This window comes from Balaenoptera ricei, chromosome 9 (genome assembly GCF_028023285.1).
Source record: "Balaenoptera ricei isolate mBalRic1 chromosome 9, mBalRic1.hap2, whole genome shotgun sequence".
NCBI classification, from domain to species: domain Eukaryota; kingdom Metazoa; phylum Chordata; class Mammalia; order Artiodactyla; family Balaenopteridae; genus Balaenoptera; species Balaenoptera ricei.
In genome coordinates this window covers 28,387,650-28,410,332 of record NC_082647.1, presented here as the reverse complement: position 1 = coordinate 28,410,332, position 22,683 = coordinate 28,387,650, and the positions used below count along the sequence as shown (strand labels likewise).

The window sequence follows — 22,683 nt, the reverse complement described above, 5'->3', positions numbered from 1 at the left end:
TCATTTAATCCTTCTCACTTCTTTTAAAAGCCATCGTGCATTTTATCCCTCTTTAACCTTCATGCTCTGAAGAACATCTCAGAACCTGGTAAACATTAATATTTCAGGCACATTATGTATAGTTGACATTTTAGACTATATATTTTTGTGAAGGTACAGACTATTCTGTTGTGAGGCCTCTGAACAGCAATACGTAATTCTGAAATTAATGAAAACATTGGGGGCCTAGGAAGGTCCCCAGTGAGAAAAAACCCAAGTCAAAAGTGCAGTATTTAAGCAAATACTGCTGAAGAGAACAGTCTTTAATGAGAATAAAAGAAGTTGCTTTGTAAAAAGTTAAAATGTTCTCATTGTCAGGCACTTGACTCTTGGTGGGGGAAAGACACAGAGGGTACTACCTACTGAAGCCATTATCTATTGATATGGTCAGGGAGCAGGGCCTGAGGGCCTTGCACTATAAAAAGAATCAAGTAACTTTTGCCAAAGAGTTACTAATGGAATTCAGGTCTCTCTCTGACCTTAACACATACCTCACAAATTGATTCCCCTCATTACTCCCTTATTTGTTTCCTCCTAAAACTGCTTAAAATATTCAACTTACCTGGGTTTTATTTAATTGAAAGTTTACACTATTCTACATTAAAGAAAATAGCCCAACAGACTCATAAAATTTCATAGACATAGGAGTCATACATACACACATACACACACACACAGACTGAAAAGAGCTGGATAACTAATTAGATGAGAACCTTTAATTTTATTCTTACCTTTATCATTACTGGTTAATGCCTAGAGGCAAAAATGCTGAACAAGCACATTTCTTTTGAAATTCCTTTCTCCAGCCAGATGTTTATATTCCATCATATCAAGGTCATTTTAGGATCTATGGGTCTTATTCCTGTTAATAGCTTCATTAATGCACAGGGGAGTCAAACATAAAACTAAGTCATAGAAAATTATAACATAATAGGGAATATGCACATAATATGAATACACTGTTATATCCTTTGATTCTCCTGAATTTTACATTACTCTGTGTTCCTAAAGTAAAGTCAAGAGGCAGATGAAAGGAAAACACTTGTTTGTTAATGACAATCACCCTGAAGATTATGATTAGAAAATTCATCCAAATAGAACATTCCAAGATCTTTAAATGTTCCAATAAAGACAGTAGGATGATTTCAAGAAGCTGTCTCACCCTAAAGAAAAGCAAATACCACCCTTTACTGCCCAGCCTCCTTCCATTTCAAGTTCACAAAAATACAAGAATTTCCAAGAGCTGAAAGACACACTCCTAAAGCCATATTGAGTGTAAGTAAGTGCCTAGCACAACAAAAATTGTTTTGGCTCTTAAAATTTTTTAAAAGCCAAAAGGATTGTTGTAACATTTTAGAACCCTCTAAAAATAAAGAACAGTAAAAGCATATGAGACAGGAAAAAAATGGGTCATATAAAAATGACACCAGACTTCAAACTTTTCACTAGCAACACTTGTGAAGCAATGCCTTCAAAGGTCTGAGGGAAAATGATTTCAACCCAGACTTCTATGGCCAGCCCATTCTCTACCAAAATAAAGATAACTACACACTTGCACGGATTTGGGAAATTTATCACACTCTTTCTTACAAAGGTGCATGTGCAAAGGTTCAAACAAGAAGAAAAAAAAAAGTGTTGCCAACTCAAAAGAACTAAGAAGGGAGAATGACAACTCAGCCTGCTGTCCAAACACCAGTTCAGGTTAGCGTTACGCCTGAGCAAGGCTACACGAGGGGAGAAAGGTAGAGAGAGAGATGAATGCCATCCTTTGGAATAGTGACTCTCAACCCTAATCAGACACGACATCCCCTGTGCTGGCTATTCCCCTTTGCCCTCCAGATCTACTTTTCCCCTGTTGTCTACCCTGTTCTGTGCCTTGGGGGACTAATGACTTAGAACAGCAAGCACTTCTGCTCTCCAGCTTCTCTCTGGGTTTCCCTTCTGGTGAAGGGCCAGCACCAGAGGAATCGGAGGGAAGGAAGACAAAGCCAGCAGAGTCACGCCCTTCGCTCCCTCCCTGCCACGCACAGTCTCAGTGACTAGACTCTCCACGGCCTCTGTCAGGCAGCCTTTCTCCCGCCCAGTTCAGACCACAGCTCCCTCCTCCCGCTCTTGGAGGCCCAGGGGTAGTAAGGGTTTCCCTCTGTAGCCAACTCTTGAACGCTTCACCATCCCGTCACTGGTTCCCTTAAACCTGCCTGACCCTCTCATTTGCGAACTGTCCCTTGGAGTGTAACAGGCTATCTCCTACTGGGCCCTAACTGATAAACCCCCTATAATTGCAAAAAAACAGAACAATAACCCTTTTGCTATGCAGCAATGACATTTATCCCTAGGTATATTATCTGCACAGACGTTTTCAAAAATATAACATCCTAATGGGAACAGAAACAAAGTAACTGAAATAACATGTATATTAGTATGTAAATGCTTAGGCGTAGCTGGTCTACAAGATAGTGGATGAAAAAACACGTCCTTCCGCTCGATTCCTCCTCTTTTTCTCTTGTCCGCCATCCTATGTGCGGTTGGATTTGCTCCTCGTCATGTCTTCTCACAAGACTTTCAGGATCAAACGATTCCTGGCCAAGAAACAAAAGCAGAATCGTCCCATTCCCCAGTGGATTCGAATGAAAACTGGTAATAAAATCAGGTACAACTCTAAGAGAAGACATTGGAGAAGAACCAAGCTGGGTCTATAAGGAGCCTCACATATGAAGTGGCACACATAATCAGAACATCACTAGTGTCTGGGACAGCTGCCTGTGTTTGATGCTCTCTCCTCTTTTCTTGATCTTTCCTCACCACTGCTCACTGTGTAGCTCAGTAATAAACATGTGAACCTTTTGTTGGAAAAAAAAAAAATAAAAAAAAAAAAAAAAAAAAAAAAAAAAGATAGTGGATGTATGCATCTAGTCTTATATAATGAAGAAGTCAGAACTTAAGGGAAGTTAGGCGATATTTAACTGAAAGTTGTCAAAAACAGAGTGCTGACATTTTGAAATAAGGGCTAAGAAGTTTTTATACATGTGTCCAAAAAATCAAGGAGAATGTGACAACTGAAAATGAAGGCTGACACAAGCAACTTGTATTGGTAACACAGTATCAGAAGCATCACTGGTGCTGTTGGTGACATTTTTCAAAATAGTGAGCAATTCTCAGGAAAGTTCAATCTTCCTTCAATTTACCCAGAAGTTGTCGTTCTAGAAAAATAACTTAGTAAACCCATGCAAAAAAAACTTTGCATTTTGTAGATGAAGAGTTATGCTCTAGACTCAAATAATTATAAACCGGCTTTAACTACAGAAATGTCCAACAGGGCATTCAAATGCCATGGGTGACGGACAATACAGCATGCATTCCAGGATTTCTAGAATCCCTGGATCCCACCCACTAAATACCAGTGGCAAGCCCCCAATCAACCGAGAAAACCAAAAACACCCCATACTTTTTTAAATGTCTGCTAGGGGTTATTACCATCCCCGTTGATAGGCACCGGTTTATAATTTTGAACAACTTAAGGAAGCAATGAAGGGAGACAAGATGGGTAGAGAAGAAAAAAAAAAGACCCCAAGAAAAATAAAATTTTAAGAAATGCAACCAAGTACATTATGTGGTTTTGCAGTGAAAAATAGTCTTGATGTAAACTCCATTAAATAGTCTTGAATTTCTAGAAGCAACTACTCAAAGAGCAGAGAACTTAACGATTCTTACCATAAGAATCATTCTTACTTAATGATTCTTAAACATAAAGTAGATTAGCAACCTTGGGAGGGTATTTTCCTCACAAAAATGTCTGGATGCAGGTGCGACTGGCGATGGTTTCAGAATTAAGTGTGTCTGACCCAGCACCTCTAATTCCCTTAGTATATATATCTTCCTCAGTCACAAGATGACTGTCTCCTGTCTCATACACCAGAACGTACGTCACATGCCCCCCATAGCTGCCAGGGAAGCTAGAGCTGGAAACTTAGTAAAGAGGAGGACGGGAAATCAGCATCAGGTAATTAACACTAATAGCGGAAACAGTACAACTATAAGGTCTATAGAGGAAAAACTGAGAAATAAAAGGGGTGAGTATATTACGTAAATTAAAAAGCTAAATGTAGGTATGACGTGGATATAACAGATTATAATTAAAATCACTTAAAATTAGCATAAACATGACAGAAGTTCATTTCTCTGAGATCTGAGCACGTGGCAGCTCTCCCCTGCAAGGCTATCAGGGCCCCGGGCTCCTTCAGACATGTTGTTCTGCACTCCTCAACAGATAGCAACCTGTCCTCATCCAAATGGCTGCTCTAATGACTGACATGGGGATTCCAGCCCGTGGGAAAAGGGAGGATGTGCCCCTCTTTTCAAGGAATGGCCCATAAGGTTTGCACAGGGCACTTCCATTCATACCCCACTTGCCTGAACTTAAGTCTTTTAGCTCTATCCAGCCACAAGAAGCTGGAAAAGACAACAGACCCCAATTGTTACATATTGTTAATAGCCATCAGGAGAACAATTTGGGGCAACAGTTTGTCTGCCACATACTTGCTCCTAGTCTGGCAAGACTCACTTTCTGCTCTTCTCAGCAAAATCTCAGCCACCTGTAGCCTGTCTTCTTGAATTCTTTAAGAACAGAGACATTGCCTGTGCAATTCGTCGTGAGAACAGACCCAGTCCCGTTCTCATGTGCGAGAAATAAAGTCGACGTCCCCCTGGGCTGTGCTCTTGACCCACATTCTCTGCAGACAAGCATACCCAGTCCCACGGTTAACAAAAAAAAAGGGGAGAAGATGAGAAAAGGTAGCCATGCTCCCAACTAAAAAGTCTGTTGCTTGTAAGGAGGGGAGAACATATTGGGGTCAACTAGCAGACTAATAATGGTAAATAACCACATTCCAAGTAGAAGAAAGGAGCCAGATGCTTGTAAGTGAGCTTGATCTCCCCACCCTGCCCCTTCTACAGGAAGTAATGGCTGGAGTCTGAGGAGGACCGAGGACGAAAAGTGGTTTGTGCATCTTATTTCAATTTACAAAGGATTCGCTGGAAGAATTAAAAACATAGTGAAGAGTGAAAAGGGCTCCCTCAGGAAATGTAACTGGGGTTGGGGAGAAACGGGGCAGGAGACAGCTTTTTATTCCAAGTTCTGCAAGGCTTCGATTTTTAACCACATGAATATGTTTTACGTAATAGCATAAATAGATTTAGCACATTATCATCTTCAAAATAACACTATTACCATATGGTCCATTATAATATATTCACGAACTTAAACGGTGAGAAAATACTACCTATATCCTATACTACCCCTGAGGCTACCACCCTCTTCAGACCGGAACCACTGCCACAATCTCCCAATTGGTCTTCCGGCTTCCACTCTTGCCTTGACAATCTATTCTCAAGGCTGGACGATGCTTGAGGCGTTGCCCTAAATTCCACGTAAATGGTGGCCCCTGGAGTTGTGCCACGTAGTGGCACTGGATCTTCTCAGGTACAGACTGTTTTAGCATCTTAATCAGATCACTTTTTGAACCTGCTCAATACTCAATAGCTCCCCACCCCGCTTAAAGTCTGACCTTCCCATGGCCTAAAGAACTTACCTAAGCTAGCCCGTGCCTACCTCTCCAGACTCATCACTTCCTGCTCGCCCCTCTCTCAACCCCACGCTAGCCACCCTAGACCTCACTGCTGTTCTTCATAAGACAAGCTTGTTTTATTCCACCACAAGGCTCTTTGCACTTGCAGTTAATGCCATCGGGGATGCCCTTCCCCCTCACCCCACCATCAAGTGGCTCAGTCCTTCACTTAATTCAAGTTTTGCTCAACCACTACTGGCTGCTCAGAGAGGCTTTCCCGGACTACCCTACCTGAAATAGCTGCCGAGGCCAACCCCCCTCCCCACAGTCGCTAACCCTTAATATGTATGTGCATGTATGTTAACTATCCGTCTCCTCTACTAGAATACAAGCCTCAGTGGGGGCTGTCCTGTCCACACGTATACTCTCGATGCCTAAAGTACTGCCCAGCACACAATATCTGTTCAAATATTGCCTCAATATGTGACAACTAAATGCAATATGCGTTTTGGAATGAAAGTTCCTTCCTGCATGAAAATCACGAGAAAATAAAGGAAACTCTCGATCTACTTACTCCATGCCAGGCACTGTGCTAGTTACTTTTCAGAAATTTTACATAATCTTCACAGCATCTTACTAAAGCAAGTATGAGTCATTTTACAGATGAGGAGACAGCAATTTAGAAAGGGCAAGGAAGGGCTGAACCCTATTCTTCTCGGATAGGGTTCCCATAAACATGACAGAACACCGGAAGTGGGAAAGTGAAACAAACAGCAAGGGGACAGTGGAGGAGAGATACATTACCATCAAGCTAAAAATATTACCAACCTGGTTTCATCCCACTTTGATTTTGATTTATGTATCCCAGCATTTGCACAAGTTCTTTGAGATTGTTTTGTTCAAAATGGAAATGAACAGTTTAACTTAATAAGTACCCAATTAATGTCAGATCTGCTAGTTGTAGCATACCTCGTGATCTATGTCTCAACTGCACCCTATTTGAAATCTAGGTTTATCGCTAATAATTTTTATTTCACTTTTATAAAACAAAAGCACAAATACATATGCATGTATATATATACATTTATATCTATACAGTGTCCCCCTCAAAACAGTCTATACAAAGCTGCACTAAAGCTTACCGGTTGGGTGGCAAAGTCACCGTGTTATAACTCAAGCTGTTCAGGTGTTAAGAAAAGCTGAATTCAGCATACCACATGCAGTTGAGATATCAACAATTGAAAAAGTGGGCTGTGAAATTCAACTTATGAGTTGCAAGGTTGCAGTTATCTCCATATTGATAAATCCAATTAACATTTTCAATCCTTATCTTACTTGACCTCTCAGCACCTGACATCATTTTCTACCTCTTTCTATTGAAATGGCTCTTCTTTTAGTTTCTGCGACAAAGGCCATGCTAACTTCCTTCTTAAAGACCTGGCTGTTCCTTCTCCATTTCCTTTGCCAGTTCAGTCTTCCCTCTTGTCTTTTAAATCCTCAAGTTCTTTAATACTAAGTCTTTAAAACCTCCTCTTTGCTGGATTCTATTTCCACCACAGTCACGCCCATGGCTTTGATTACAATCCACATGACAATTCTCAAATTTACCGCTTGTACCCAAATCTCTCCCCTGAGCTCCAGACAACTGTCCTTTGATCTCTACTTATTTGAAGGACCACAAATTCAACATCTCACCTATTAGATTTGTGCTGGATTAAATTGTATATCTCCTACATCACTTATCTCAAATATCTGTAAGGGAATAAAAAGGAAAAATAAAGTCTAAAGCCTAGGATTCTAGGATGTGGTAATCAAACTCTGGAAATTCTTATGGGATTTTACACTCGAATCACATTAATTTTTCATAATTAGACAGTTCATCCTCCCCTTCTGTCATTTTAGATATGTTGTTCTAACATGTATTGGGTTGGCCAAAAAGTTCGTTTGGTTGATGAATACGTCGTTCAATAAAGTTCTTGGTGAAAATGAAAAATGTATTTTACTTTAAACTGAACAAACTTTTTGGCTAACCCAATAAAAGCAGAGTGGCCCTAGCTGAAGCAGAGATCGGAGAATAAGAACGTGCTCTATCTCAGTCTCCCTACTTAACCACTGCTCGAGGACACATACAATCCTTCTGGTTAAGAAAACCAGAGCTTCACAAATGTAGGCTAGAGTCATCTTGTTATATTTCAGAATTGCTCCTGATGATATTCAGCATTTTGTAAGCCTTTTGACTATAGCAGCATTTGGGGTTTTAGATATTTTTCTAGAAAACCAAATTAAAATAAGATTCTCATCTCAAATAAGATTTGGAATATATTTCCCTAAATTTGTTAAAATAGTAAGAATACAGGTTTCATGGCAGAATTTAATTTTTCTCTTCTTCCAATAAAACATGCTCATACAGATGCATAAAAATTTTAAACACTGCAGAATAAAGGTAAAACGAAAGCCTACTTTCCAGAGCAATGTCCACTGACTTCAAAAATCCATGAAAAAAATTGGAGACACAGCATCTTAAAGCAAGTGTGCTCTGCCCAGTGAATCAAAACAGTAAGCACAACCATGAGGAAGGCAAAGGAAGATTTATATCATGTCACTCTACCTGTCCCTGGCTCCAGAATGGGAGAGCAGAAATGCCATACAGCAAAGACAAAACAAAAAGCAAAGGAAACAAAACACTGAAAATGAAAAATAAGATTAATCATATCAGCGATGACTAAAAACGTTTCAAACTCTTAGAAAAGCAAAGATTAGGCAAAAACTGTTGTAATAATTTTCAATACAAAATAACCCCAAAATGTGTGCATACACACATACATATGCAGACAGTGTATATATACTTACACGTTTATAAGTGTATATAGGTGAACATACGAGCATAGATGTAGATGTATTACAGATACCTATCAATATATCTGATAAACTCCCCCAAAGAAAGTATTTTCAGCGTTAAAATTGGACAAAGTAGAATCATCATTCAACACACTATGAGTTAAAGGGAGTTATTTTTCACCGATAATAGTATAAAGACTCATAAATATATATTTATAAAGAACCTGGAATCAAAATTCATGAATACTTCTAGAAATGCAAGATAAATTAAAAATACAGTCGACTCTTGAACAATGCTGGGGTTAGGGGCATTGACCCTTGGCGCAGTTGAAAATCCATATATAACTTACAGCTGGCACTCCAACTACCCGGTTCCTCCATATCTGAGGTTCTGCATAGGCCAACCATAAGTCAGGTAGTACTGCAGTACTTACTATTGAAAAAGATGTGCGGACAGGTGGGCCGAGCACAGTTCAAACCCATGCTGTTCAAGGGTCAACTATTCATATAAGTATAGCTGGATAATTTAGTCACTATAAGGATGACAAGATAGGAATGATTACTACAATAATGCTGATTTAGATATAACACCTTTAATCCTAAAGTCAGAACATGTATATACTAATTTGTGATGTAAAAATACTAGTTACATACAATGAAATAGTTCAGTGAACCACACTCTGACAGCATAAAATTAGAAATCTACTACTAAGAAGAAAACAAAACTTCAACACTTGAAATTTTTACATACTCTTCTAAGTACTGGCTCAAGGAAAAACTAAGATCTGAAATAACAGATTTGGCAAAAAATAAAATTTCATTATGTAACAAACTGATCCCAAATTGTTCCCAAACTGTATCTAGAGATAAATTCATAGCTTTGTATACTTTAATTCTTACTGCAAAGCAGAAAGTAATCCTAATTAAGAAGCCAAATGAAAGTACTCCCTTATGCCTCCCAGCCCGCTTAAGAAACTTTAAAACAAATTAATGATTTATAAAAATAGAATTTATAAAGTGTATATTTGTAAAAACAAGAATAATTGGGGATATGAATTTTTTTTAACATCTTTATTGGAGTATAATTGCTTTACAATGGTGTGTTAGTTCCTGCTTTATAAAAAAGTGAATCAGATATACATATACATATATCCCCATATCTCCTCCCTCTTGCATCTCCCTCCCACCCTCCTTATCCCACCCCTCTAGGTGGTCACAAAGCACCGACCTTTAGGTCTGAAGTGGGTCTCCTGTAGACAGCATATATATGGGTCTTGTTTTTATATCCATTCAGCCAGTCTATGTCTTTTGGTTGGAGCATTTAACCCATTTACATTTAAGGTAATTATTGATATGTATGTTGCTGTTACCATTTTCTTAATTGTTTTGGGTTTGTTACTGTAGGTCTTTTCCTTCTCTTGTGTTTCCTACCTAGAGAAGTTCCTTTCGCATTTGTTGTAAAACTGGTTTGGTGGTGCTGAATTCTCTTAGCTTTTGCTTGTCTGTAGAGGTTTTAATTTCTCCATCAAATCTGAATGAGATCCTTGCTGGATAGAGTGATCTTGGTTGTAGGTTTTTCCTTTTTATCACTTTAAATATGTCCTGCCACTCCCTTCTGGCTTGCAGAGTTTCTGCTGAAAGATCAGCTGTTAACCTTATGGGATTCCCTTGTATGTTATTTGTTTTTCCCTTGCTGCTTTTAATATTTTTTCTTTGTATTTAATTTTTGATAGTTTGATTAATGTGTCTTGGCATGTTTCTCCTTGGATTTATCCTGTATGGGACTCTCTGTGCTTCCTAGACTTGATTGACTATTTCCTTTCCCATATTAGGGAAGTTTTCAACTATAATCTCCTCCAATATTTTCTCAGTCCCTATCTTTTTCTCTTCTTCTGGGACCCCTATAATCCGAATGTTGGTACATTTAATGTCTTCCCAGAGGTCTGAGAATGTCCTCAATTCTTTTCATTCTTTTTTCTTTATTCTGCTCTGCAGTAGTTATGTCCACTATTTTATCTTCCAGGTCACTTATCCGTTCTTCTGCTTCAGTTATTCTGCTATTGATTCCTTCTGGAGAATTTTGAGTTTCATGTATTGTGTTGTTCATCATTGTTTGTTTGCTCTTTACTTCTTCTAGGTCCTTGTTAAACGTTTCTTGTATTTTCTTCATTCTATTTCCAAGATTTTGGATCATCTTTACTATCATTACTCTGAATTCTTTTTCAGGTAGACTGCCTATTTCCTCTTCATTTGTTTGGTCTGGTGGGTTCTTACCTTGCTCCTTCATCTGCTGTGTGTTTCTCTGTCTTCTCATTTTTCTTTAACTTACTGTGTTTGGGGTCTCCTTTTCACAGGCTGCAGGTTCGTAGTTCCTGTTGTTTTTGGTGTCTGCCTCCAGTGGCTAAGGTTGGTTCAGTGGCTTGTGTAGGCTTCCTGGTGGAGGGGACTAGTGCCTGTGTTCTGGTGGATGAGGCTGGATCTTGTCTTTCTGGTGGGCAGGTCCACATTCAGTGGTGTGTTCTGGGGTGTCTGTGACCTTATTATGATTTTAGGTAGCCTCTCGGCTAATGGGTGGGGTTGTGTTCCTGTCTTGCTAGTTGTTTGGCATAGGGTGTCCAGCACTGTAGCTTGCTGGTCGTGGAGCTGGGTCTTAGCACTGAGATGGAGAGCTCTGGGAGAGCTCTAGCCATTTGATATTATGTGGAGCTGAGAGGTCTCTGGTGGACCAATGTCCTAAACTCAGTTCTCCCACCTCAGAGACACAGGCCTGACACCCGGCCGGAGCACCAAGACCCTGTCAGTCACCCTGTCAGCCCTGTCAAGCTCAGAAGAAAAGGGAGAAAAAAAGAAAGAAAAAATAAAATAATGTTATTAAAATTTTAAAAAATAAAAATTTAAAAAATTTAAAAGTAATAAAAGAAAGAAAGAAGAGAGCAACCAAACCAAAAAAACAAATCCACCAATGATAACCAGCACTAAATACTATACTAAAAAAAAAAAAAAAAAGGACAGACAGAACTCTAGGACAAATGGTAAAAGTAAAGCTATACAGACAGAATCACACAAAGAAGCATACACATACACACAAGAGAAAAAAGGAAAAAATATATAATCTATATATAAAAAAAAGGAAGAGAGCAACCAAATCAATAAACAAATCTACCAATGATAATAAACTCTAGATACTAAACTAAAATAAACAAAAACCAAAAACAAATTAGATGCAGAAAGCAATCCCCAAGTCTACAGTTGCTCCCAAAGTCCACTGCCTCAATTTTGGGATGATTCGTTGTCTATCCAGGTATTCCACAGATGCAGGCACATCAAGTTGATTGTGGAGATTTAATCCACTGCTCCTGAGGCTGCTGGGAGAGATTTCCCTTTCTCTTCCTTGTTCGCACAGCTCCCGGGCTTCAGCTTTGGATTTGGCTCCACCTCCGCATGTAGGTCGCCTGAGGGCATCTGTTCTTCGCTCAGACAGGACGGGGTTAAAGGAGCAGCTGATTCGGGGGCTCTGGCTCACTCAGGCCGGGGGCAGGGAGGGATACCATGCGGGGTGAGCCTGTGGCGGCAGAGGCGCCCTGTGCATTCTCCTGGGAAAGTTGTCCCTGGATCACGGGACCCTGGCTGTGGCGGGCTGCACTGGCTCCCGGGAGGGGCGGTGTGGAGAGTGACCTGGGCTTGCACACAGGATTCTTGGTGGCGGCAGCAGCAGCCTTAGCGTCTCATGCCTGTCTCTGGGGTCCGTGCTGCTAGCTGCGGCTCGCGCCTGTCTCTGGAGCTTGTTTAGGCGGTATTCTGAATCCCCTCTCCTCACGCACCCAAAACAATGGCCTCTTGCCTCTTAGGCAAGTCCAGACATTTTCCCGGACTCCCTCCCGGCTAGCCGTGGCGCACTAGCCCCCTTCAGGCTGTGTTCACGCCGCCAACCCCAGTCCTCTCCTGGGGATCTGACCTCCAAAGCCCGAGCCTCAGCTCCCAGCCCCCGCCCGCCCCGGCGGGTGAGCAGACAAGCCTCTCGGGCTGGCGAGAGCTGGTCGGCACCGATCCTCTGTGCGGGAATCTCTCCACTTTGCCCTCTGCACCCGTTGCTGCGCTCTCCTCCGCGGCTCCAAAGGTTCCCCCCAACCCCGACCCCCAGTCTCCACCAGTGAAGGGGCTTCCTAGTGTGTGGAAACTTTTCCTCCTTCACAGCTCCCTCCCAGAGGTGCAGGTCCCATCCCTATTCTATTGTCTCTGTTTTTTCTTTTTTCTTTTGCCCTACCCAGGTACGTGGGGAGTTTCTTGCCTTTTGGGAGGTCTGCGGTCTTCTGCCAGCGTTCAGTAGGTGTTCTGTAGGAGTTGTTCCACATATAGATGTATTTCTGATGTATTTGTGGGGAGGAAGGTGATCTCCATGTCTTACTCCTCCACCATCTTGAAGGTCTTCCCATGAATTTTTTTTTTTTAAGGGAGGCTAAAATCTGAAGACTTAAAACTAACATTAAAGATTAAGAAAATAAGTGAGAAATATGCCCAACTCTATGTTAATATACATGAAAATCTAGAAATGGCCAATTTTCTGAAATTATGCAATCATCACAATTGAATCTGGAATAAGAAGAAAAATCTAATAGGCTAAGGAAAGGAAAAAATCAAAAATAGGTTCTGGATGTAGTTCATTTCATAAGTCAATTGTTTCAAAAGTTCAAGTATAATAGGGGTTCCCCTAGCAAAGCAAATATGGTTTAATAAGAACCTAGAAATCTGTCACATCAGTAAAGTAAAACTAGTCAAGCACCTCAATTGATGCGGAAAAGAAATCTGCTAACATTCAGAGTCCATTCCTGACATTTTATCCTCTTAATGTAAAAAAAACAGAATTATCCTAAAACACTAACCAACACTATATTCACTGGTGGAATACCAAAAGCATTCCCAGGAAAGCCTGGACCAAGCCTAAGGTATTGGCAACAAGTACACATACTCTTCTGGACATTGTATTAGGACAGTTGCCCTGTGAAACAGAAGAGGCACAGCTACTGGACCAGACAAAAGTTATAACTATCAGCAGATGATTCAACCACCTACTTAGAAAATCTAGAAGAATAAAGTTCTAATTACTCAGTCAGCAGTGTACTGTAATATAACCAGCTGTAACAAAAATTAGAGTTTTACATTTATCCATAATAAAACAGGGAAGGATGTCACAGTAAAAACAAAAATTATAAAATGCTTAAAAATAACCTTAATTATAAATGCAAAGGTTCTATATAATGAAAATGCAAAACATCACAAAGACATAAGAAGCTTAACTAAAGAGAGATGCTATGTTCCTAGAAGACTGAATGTAATAAAATATTGTTTCCTAAACAAGATTAAATTAAAAATGATAGCACCTAATTTGGAACACATCCATGCAGTAGGCACTATACTAAGCACTTTATATGCATCACTTCATTTCATCAGAACAGGAATTCTATGAGGTCATTATATCCGCATTTTACAAATGAAAAACCCAGGGCCCAGAGACATGAAATGCCTTGCTCACACAGTGAATGAATAGAAAATAATGAAGCCCAGGCCCTCTGAAGCCAAAGAGTGATTTCCATCAGATATTAAAATATGATAAGATCATAATTATGGTATTAGCAGTAGGAAAAAGTAGTAGATTAATGAATCAGAATAGGTAGCCTAGAAACAGATATAAAGAGAAATACATACAAATAATCTATACATCATTGAACATTATCCCATGAGAAATTTTCTGCTTGTTTTATTCTCTAGTCTCAGAACATTTTGTGGTTAAACTCACATACTAGGGGCTCAATAAATATTTGATCAATGAATTAATGAAGGAAAGAATATAAATGATTTGGTCTAACACCTTACTAATGAAAGTAGAGCTTAATCAAAAGTTAGGCTTCAAGAATTGCTTAGCTATTTGGGGGAAAAAAGTCAACTCCTTGATTCATATTTTAATTCAAGATGGGAAACTGATTATCCAAGAATATAAATAAGAAATAAGTTTTTAAGATCAACTGAATTATATTTAAAAAACCAAACGAAAGGCAGAAAGGCAGACTATACAAACACCCTCCACAAAGGAATGCTACCTTCAGCATAGCGAGGAAGGGGACACATTAATAAGTGACACCTAAATCTCAATAGAGAAGTAGGAATAGGATATTACATCATATACATTCATCCTCCCAAGCAATCAGAAATGAGCAAATTAAATACCACCTCAGCTATCAGACTGAGAAGGATAGCCTTTTAATTATTCATACCCTTTGCCCCAGTAACATTTTCATCACAAAAATTCATTACTAACTCGAAGGTTATAAAATGAAAATATTCAAACCATAAAGTTTACAAAGCGATGTGATAAAATTTCAAGAAGCAAAGCAAAGCATCAATGATACTCTACAAAGTAGAAGGCTCCCAAATACAAACCAAGGACTTAACCCATTATGCAATCTGAGGAAAACAGAGGCTTTCCTTACTGCTTAACCTAACATTAGTGTTTTGGAAATAGCATAAAAACAACGACACTCTTAGATAAGTCCTTAGTTTTTAATTAATTCACTTAAAACAATTGCTTGAGAATGACTTCTAAGGTTTACTTTTTGAAAAACCCAGATGCATTCCTACTGCACACACTGAAAAAACATTCCACCGGCTAATGATCTTGTAAAGACCAGACCACTGTGAAATTCACTCTTCAGTTAGGCATTACTCAGGGTCAACTCCAACTTTGAGATTTCACTAGATTCTCCTTTCCAGTTCATTTTGTAATGGTAAACACTCAGGCTTACCCTCCTATATTTCCCATTGCGAACATTGTGATCTATCCGTGGTTTTGTAATGAATAAATTACACAATTGATAATGTAGTTCAATAGCCTCCAGCATATCACCAAATTAAAGACCTTTTAAAAGTCTAAATACGCACTGTCCTCCCACTGTATTGGTTCAATAGAGTCTAAAATATTTAGATGTTTTTTGTTCCTTGCCTAGAGCACCCCTATTACCTTTTCCTCAATATGTAATACGGGTTTGATTACTCAGTAATCTCACTCATTATTGCAAATATTATACTTTCACCTTGCCTAGGTGAAACTAAGCCATAAACTGTAAGTCATTTTCCTGTAGTTTCCCTTTAAAACAGGATTTATCAAGTCTGATGTACACTGGTATCACCTGGGAAGCTTTACGACTCTAACCCCAGAGATTGGTTTAATTAGTCTGGGATACAACCTGGATAATGGGATTTTTTTTTTGAATTTTTGAATTTTATTTGATTTTTTATACAGCAGGTTCTTATTAACCATTTTATACATATTAGTGTATATATATCAATCCCAATCTCCCAATTCATCCCACCACCACCACCCCCACTTTCCCCCCCTTGGTGTCCATACGTTTGTTCTCTACAACTGTGTCTCTATTTCTGCCTTGCAAACCGGTTCATCTGTACCATTTTTCTAGGTTCCACACATATGCGTTAATACACGATATTTGTTTTTCTCTTTCTGACTTACTTCACTCTGATTTTTAAAAGCTCTCCAGGTGATTCTAATGTGCAGTTAAGGATCAGAATCCCAGGGTTTTTTTTTTTTTTCCCCCTTTTTTTTTTTTTTTTTAAAAAGAAAATCATATCAAAATCCTTAGGCAACTTAAACACTGGTCCTAAGGTGACATGTTACAGATTTGGGACCGTTCCATGATTAGATTCTTGACTACTCTTAAAGCTTTGGAACAATGTCATTTGTTCCAATGATATTCTATTTACAATCATTAGAGTTTTTTTCCTGGCCTAAAAACTGAACCGGCAATAACCCACGACTATGCAACCCACCCTCTTTCCCAAAGAAAGGTCTAATTTGAAATGCATAAAAAGTAGCACAATAACTCAAAAGAGGCCTGCCTCACTAGAAAACAATAACTGGTAGAATTTTCCATTCAGAATTCCCATACTTAACAGCCTGACAATTGGGTTTCTTAATTTTGTTTTGAAGGTCTTTAATGACTTTACAAACTATGCCATTTATCTTGTGAGGGTAGAAATGAAGGGAACTGCTTCCATTTAAAAGAGGGAACACACAGAATTACAATATTTTATTTCACTTTATAAGCAGTCAATGTATACCAAAATTACAGCTGATTTCATTTTTGAAAGGAGCGAACTCCAATATCGCTTAATCCATTTGAGTTCTCATTAGCACAACTCATTCCACCAAATTAAGTGCCGCGGTCTCAAGACACCCTGCGGAGGGATAGATGAATCAGTTGAAACAAGCAGCATTTTTTTCTCTGAGATAAAGTCCAGTCTGAGGTTTCACTCTAATGTGTGGTTTCCAACTCACTCCCCACAGGACAGTGTACTCCCTATTAAAAGCAGCAAACAACATAACCTATCCCTTCTGCACCATAAAGTACCAAAGCACAAGGAGCAAAGCATGAATTATCCTAACTCCCTGAGAGGGTGGGCTTTTTAGACTATCACCACAGCTCCTGGAAACCTGCAAGCAAGAGAGCAAGGCATGCTGTGGGGCTTCTACACTGCTTGTCTCTCGGATTTGGTTGTGGCATTGGGAAAAGTCTTCCCTTCGAAGTCATTAGTTCTATACCAACAGGTATTACCATTTTTATGGCTTTCTTTACAGAGGGTGGGGTGAGTCCTGGTGGTCTCAAAACATGTTTAGGAACATTAATTTCCACGGAAGAGAGGTTGACTCTTTGCCTTTATATTCTTTCCTCCACCCTATACCTCACTAATTCTTCGAGACAGGGACTAAATCTGACACTTCCTATCCAACAAGCATTTACTAGGTTCTTATACATCATGCACTACACTGAGAATACATCAGGCCACAGTCTTATCTTAGGCCCCAAAGATGGCACAACATAGCACTAAGGAACAATGACCCCTAGCATAAGGTAAGTGATTCCTGGTCTTCGTAAATCTAGCTCATTTTTTCATAAAATTGTCTTTTTCTGAGCCCAGGGATCACCTAAGCAGTGAAAAGATTTTTTTTTTTTAAGCTACAGAAAGTACTGCCATTTCCAAAGAGAGATAAAAGTGGCCACTTTATTGCAGTATAAACACTCAGATGCGCCAAGTGTAGAACCCACTGTGTATTATTTCACCCAATACTATTTCCCCACAGTGCTCTCTTCCTGATCGGTTTTAGCAAAGGAGATTACTTCCCCACCATCTGCAATTTCACATTATTTGTATACATTTCTCAAACTTAATTAGTGTGGAAAATTATGCAAAGTGGTGGGAGTGCTTATATAAGCAGGTTTAAGGCAGTTTAGTGAGATTACAGTGACACATAAAAATGCAAAGAACAAGGGTAGATGAATCACATGTTAAGTTATTAGATACCATTTTAGTCTTTTTGATTCCCTCTTCATTATTTCTAGTTTAAGATAGTTGGCTTCAACATCTGACTTACTAAATTTAATAAAACAAATAATGAACAAAGCAACTAACTGACTAGACACCTAGAGACTGGCCAACCAAAACTGTTAGCACTTCAAGTCATGCACACCTGAAACAGTTATAAACTGAGACCTGCAATCTGTAAACCCACATCTATGGAACATACTTAACCTCTTCTATGGTAGTCATTACGTTTCTCAGATTCTCCCTACCTTCTAACCACCATGGACTTTATTTTTCCTTTAGCGTCTCAATGTTTTCCAAAGGTTCGACAGACAAATTGCCTTTATTAAGCAACAACTGATTAGCTTTATCTGCATCATTGTTGTTTCCTAGTTTCAACGCTGATCCCACCTTTAACCAATGACCTAGAATCATCCAAGGTTCATCATTATCACTGTTAACTGATGGTGCAAAGGTAATCAATGTAAATAAGCATCAGAGGCTTAAGCATTATTCACAACTGAAGTCATTTTTGCCATTGGCCGTTTGTTACTCCACATTGGTAGCATGTGTGAACCATTTAGGTGGTGTGACCACACGGTACAAGGCTTTGTCAGTGTCTGCTCTACACTCCTCCCAGAGTTTTCTGTAAAGCCTTAAGTTATCAGACTGGCATAAGCTAACCACCATTATTCTTCTAAGCTGAAATTTTCCAGCCAAAAGCAAAGACAGACATGTTTTAGTCAACTGAGTTTAATGCTATTAAGCTTTTTCTACTCATGGATACAACCTCCTACTAGCTTTGTGGGCCATCTTAGCCAAGTGGGAAAACAGTGCAGCTCAGTTGTTTCACAGAAACCCACCAACCCTAATAGTGAGAGGGCTTTGACTGCCAGAATAAGGCTTTTATCTTCCTGTGATTAATTTTCTTCATTTATAAGATGAGGACCCTTTCAAATCTCAATTTCTGAGTTTCTAAATTCTTAAAGTTAGAAGTGAGTAAGCAGCAATATGCATTTCAATTACAATTTAAGCTATTAAATCCTTTTACTAGATGTCTGACTACTTGAAAATACAGAAAATATACAATGGATTAGTGATTTTGCAATTATCCTGTTACTTCTTTTATATAACCCAACTGTATAATTCAAGACAAAGTTTTTGTCATTAATTATTGGCTTGTGCATCAAATTTGGAGGAATATAGTTAAATTCCCATTTCATTTTGTCCTGGGAGGAAACCCGACTGCCAAGAATTGCTCCAGCTCCCTTTAACAAGCAACTTGTTAAAAAAAAGAAAAAAAAGAAAAAGAAAGAAAGTGGGGGGCCTTTTGAATAAGTTTGAATAAGGGAAACACTTAAGTTGTTTGGGGGCCTCCCCCTTAAAATATAAGAATAATTCACAAAACTTCATCTCACAGCATTTAATGCTCTCAATATTCAGAAAATAGAAATTTCCAAGCAGTCTAAGTATTTTTGCACAGAACATACGCACTGTTTTGCTTCTTTTTTGCAGTTTGGAATTATTTTGGGTGATGTCTGAAGGAGGTTATAACAGTGGTCTCCTCAGTGGTATTGTGAATGCACCTGTGTGCCTATTCAAATAATTTCTGGAGAAACATTCTATTTAAACAACAGGAGTCAGAGAAATCTGCACTATTTGAACAAGCGAGAGTTTGTTTCATTAACAAAATGCAACAAGTATGCACAGTAAGAATCAGCTACCAGTCAGCGACTCTTTGCAAAAGCACCTTCAGTGATCATATTCCAGACAGGAATCGCCTCTTAGTTTCACCAAACGTTATTTTTATACTTTAACACACCGAAAGTAAACTTAAATGCAATATGAATATTAAAACTGGAGACTGGATGATATTCATAAACTTATATGACTACATACAACATACACACAAAATTACTTAGTTTAAGAGTGACTACTGAAGATGAAAGTCTTGACCTACAGAGTTAAGAGGCACTGGGTGACTGCAATCCAACCGAATGCAAGCAAAGGATGACACAGCGTGGTACTCACCTAGGAACAGAAGGCTCACAAAAACTCAACAGGGCACTCGAAACTGACCTCACAAATGGTGGCTTCAATCATACCAATTGGTTAGGGAATGGAAAATGTTACTCAGAAATCCTCTCCTCCAAAATGAAGGGCCTGCCTGGATCCCAAGGTCTTTTCCAGCTCTAGCATTCTGGGACTGCGTTACCTAGCGGGTTAGGCATTTGAAGGCTCTGTGTAATTAGCCACCAGCTGTAGGGAATCATCCCGTAAGTACGCCCAGGGAGCAATTCAAAACAGCTGCTTGGTTTAGGCCTGTTTTAAGAGGTTGGGTAATTGGGGGTGGGAGGGTGATGGGAAGACTGCCTTTACTCTGAAATACCAGCTTCTCACAAGTCAATTCAGAAGTGCTCCAAATTTCTAAGAAATGCCTCACATTCTGAAGTTAATGGTTCAGAAAACTAACAAACATCTGTGCAACTAGGTATGCTTTGGACAAATTACAATACAATCTCTCTGGGTCTCCACATCCTGTCCCAAACTAAGGGGGCTAGTGCAGATTTCTGGTGAATCGTCTAGGTTCAACATTCTATTAAGAAGATTTCTTAGTTTCTATTGAAAACGTTCACCCAATTCGGGCAATTTTGAGTCATCACTTTTGTCTGCTACAGACTATTAGACCCTGGGGTCTTGTTTTAAAACTAAAGTTGGCAGACATTTCACCTGAAAGTCTTTAGCTCTTTGGGGATGGGGACAAAAGCGCTTTCGTGATGAAGTGGTTACGAACCAATCCTTTTCATCAATAGCGTGTTTCCTTAGGCCTGCCGAGACCGGTAATTACTAACCCACAGCAACTCACCAAAGCTGCACACCTTCCCTCCTTAGGATCTGATGTCCTAGTTACACAGCAGTACAGAAAAACTTGTCCAGTTAGCTTTGTTTCGTGGAACATTTCTACACCTGCTCCCCAGAAAAGACTTCTCTCTAGCTAGCAGAAGTGTTCAGATTCCACACTCATTCAGACCCACGGTAAAGCCCAGCTCCAGGAGGGCCAAGCGGACAGGAATGCACCACTACCCTTGGAAATTAAAGTTGATGGGAGCTGCGTTCTAACCCGGCCGGGGCCGAGCCTGCCCGGTGTAACCGCCGCACCGCCGGGCTGTCGGGTCGGTCTCGGTCCCGACCAGGCTGATAGCTTCTGCCAGCCGCGGGGGAGAAGATGCGTTCTTTGCAACCTGATACCCAGCGGGCTAAAGCACCGTCCTCCCTCCAAAGATTCCCTTGCCCTCCAAGACTAACAAAAATACAGTGTCCTGCAGGAGGACAGCGGGCAGGCGCCTCAGAGCTCTCCCGGGAGAAAAGCCCAGGGCGGAAGAAGTGGGGCTGGAGACGCCCGGTCCTGCCGGCAACTCACCTTCTGCTGCCTCCGGGCCATGTCGGTGGGCTGCTTGGCGTTGAAGGGGTACGCGATGCATCTCACCACGAAGACGTAGAGCTGCAGGCGGATCCTCCGCTCCTGCTCCTCGTCCAGCGGCCGTTCGGGCTCGTCTCGCCCCTCGCTGAGCACCGAGGGGCTCGGGCTCACGGGTCTGGCTGCGCCGCCGCCGCCGCCGCCCGCGCACCCCGCCGCGTCCCGCCGCCCTTCCCGAGCCGGGGCCGGCGGCGCTCGCTGCGAGCCGCCGGCCGCCACTAGCACATCACGGCTCTCCTCTTCGAGCCCCTCGTCCGACTCCTCTTCGCTGGAAGACGGGTCCAGCATAGTGCTCGGGGCACCCCGCCGCTCGGCCCGCGGCCCCCAGGCGCCTCACCCCCTGCCGCTGCGCCCGCGGGTCTGCGGGAGCCGCGCGGCTGACAGCAGCGGCCGCAGAACGAAAGGGAAACTGGCCGAGGCTTTCCGGACACGTCGAGTTAGACCCAGGAGTGTTTCCTACCACCAGGGCGAAAGGGGCGGGCGGGAGCCAAGAGGAGGACTAGGAGCGGGGCGGGGGGAGGAAGCCGCCGGGATTAAATAGGCGGAGTTAGCGTCGGGGGTGAGCCCGAGCGCCTGGTGAACTGCTCGGCTGGCCCGGGCCCCGCCAGCCCCGTAGTCCTCCGACGTCCGCCGGCCGAGGCGGAGCCGCCCGAGCGCCCGGGCGCAGGTGGGGAACCTGTGGCGCCTACAACAAGCAGCACGTGGAATGGAAGGTTGAGGAGCGGGCGCGGGGTCGCGGAGTGCGCGTGCGCGCGCCGCCGCCGCCGCGACCCTGGCCGAGCGCCCGGGTGTCAGGCGCGTAGTTTGCAAAGATGCGGAGCGCTGAGCGCAGTGGCTCTGTGTTCGCCCACCCGGGATGCTTGGACTGCCGTGACACCACCACCACCACCACCACCACCACCACCACCTATCCCCTTTTCTCCCGCAAGCTTCCTGAGGCACAGGCGAACGGGGGGCAGGAGAGCTGGTCCCCTCCACCTCCCCGGGTGAGCGGAACAGCCAGAACGTGCGTCTCCGACCCGAATTTGATACCCAGGGTTGAACCCCAGCACGGAAAAGTGGGGCCAGAGCCGTTTACCGCCAAATAAGGTGGAAAAGAGACTTTAAAAAGTCTCTCGCTCTGCTCTGCTGCTGTTTGACGCTATGCTGCAGTCCAAATTGTAAAAGTCAGAGGAACATTCTTGAAAAGAAAACCAAAAACAAAACAAAATACACGAGGCTTTCTTTTTAAACTGTCTTTATTCCTGTAGATGCATGAGTAAGACCGGTTTTCTATCTGCGAAATGGCACTCTGTTTCAGCTCACACATAGCTTGATTATGTTCTGGGTTGGGATGCGGTTGACTCAAAACAGGTTGTGCAGTGTAGACATGCAGCAAATTTTTGAGCACAC

At 41.3% G+C, this 22,683-nt stretch overlaps 2 protein-coding genes across 13 annotated transcripts in view; one reads left to right on the top strand and one right to left on the bottom strand.

Moving 5' to 3' along the window:
• The window catches only part of CADPS2 (calcium dependent secretion activator 2), a 555,896-nt gene extending 534,197 nt beyond the window's left edge, over positions 1-21,699 (bottom strand). For 3 of the 12 annotated variants that reach the window (XM_059933501.1, XM_059933505.1, XM_059933508.1), the window contains exon 1: positions 21,235-21,698. In XM_059933501.1, the coding sequence (XP_059789484.1) occupies positions 21,235-21,579 (345 nt within the window). In that variant the 5' untranslated portion in view covers positions 21,580-21,698. Of the gene's footprint in view, positions 1-21,234 lie in introns of all 12 variants that reach the window. The other 9 variants (XM_059933504.1, XM_059933498.1, XM_059933499.1 and 6 more) reach the window with 4 other exon arrangements.
• LOC132371420 (large ribosomal subunit protein eL39) lies at positions 2,528-2,893 on the top strand. Its single transcript, XM_059932665.1, has one exon. It carries the CDS (start codon positions 2,583-2,585, stop codon positions 2,736-2,738), a length of 156 nt encoding a protein of 51 aa, XP_059788648.1. The 5' UTR covers positions 2,528-2,582; the 3' UTR covers positions 2,739-2,893.
• Positions 21,700-22,683: the final 984 nt, after the last annotated feature.

Excerpts from the sequence above, each read along its gene's own strand:
- LOC132371420 (XM_059932665.1), top strand. The coding sequence starts at position 2,583 with ATGTCTTCTCACAAGACTTTCAGGATCAAACGATTCCTGGCCAAGAAA.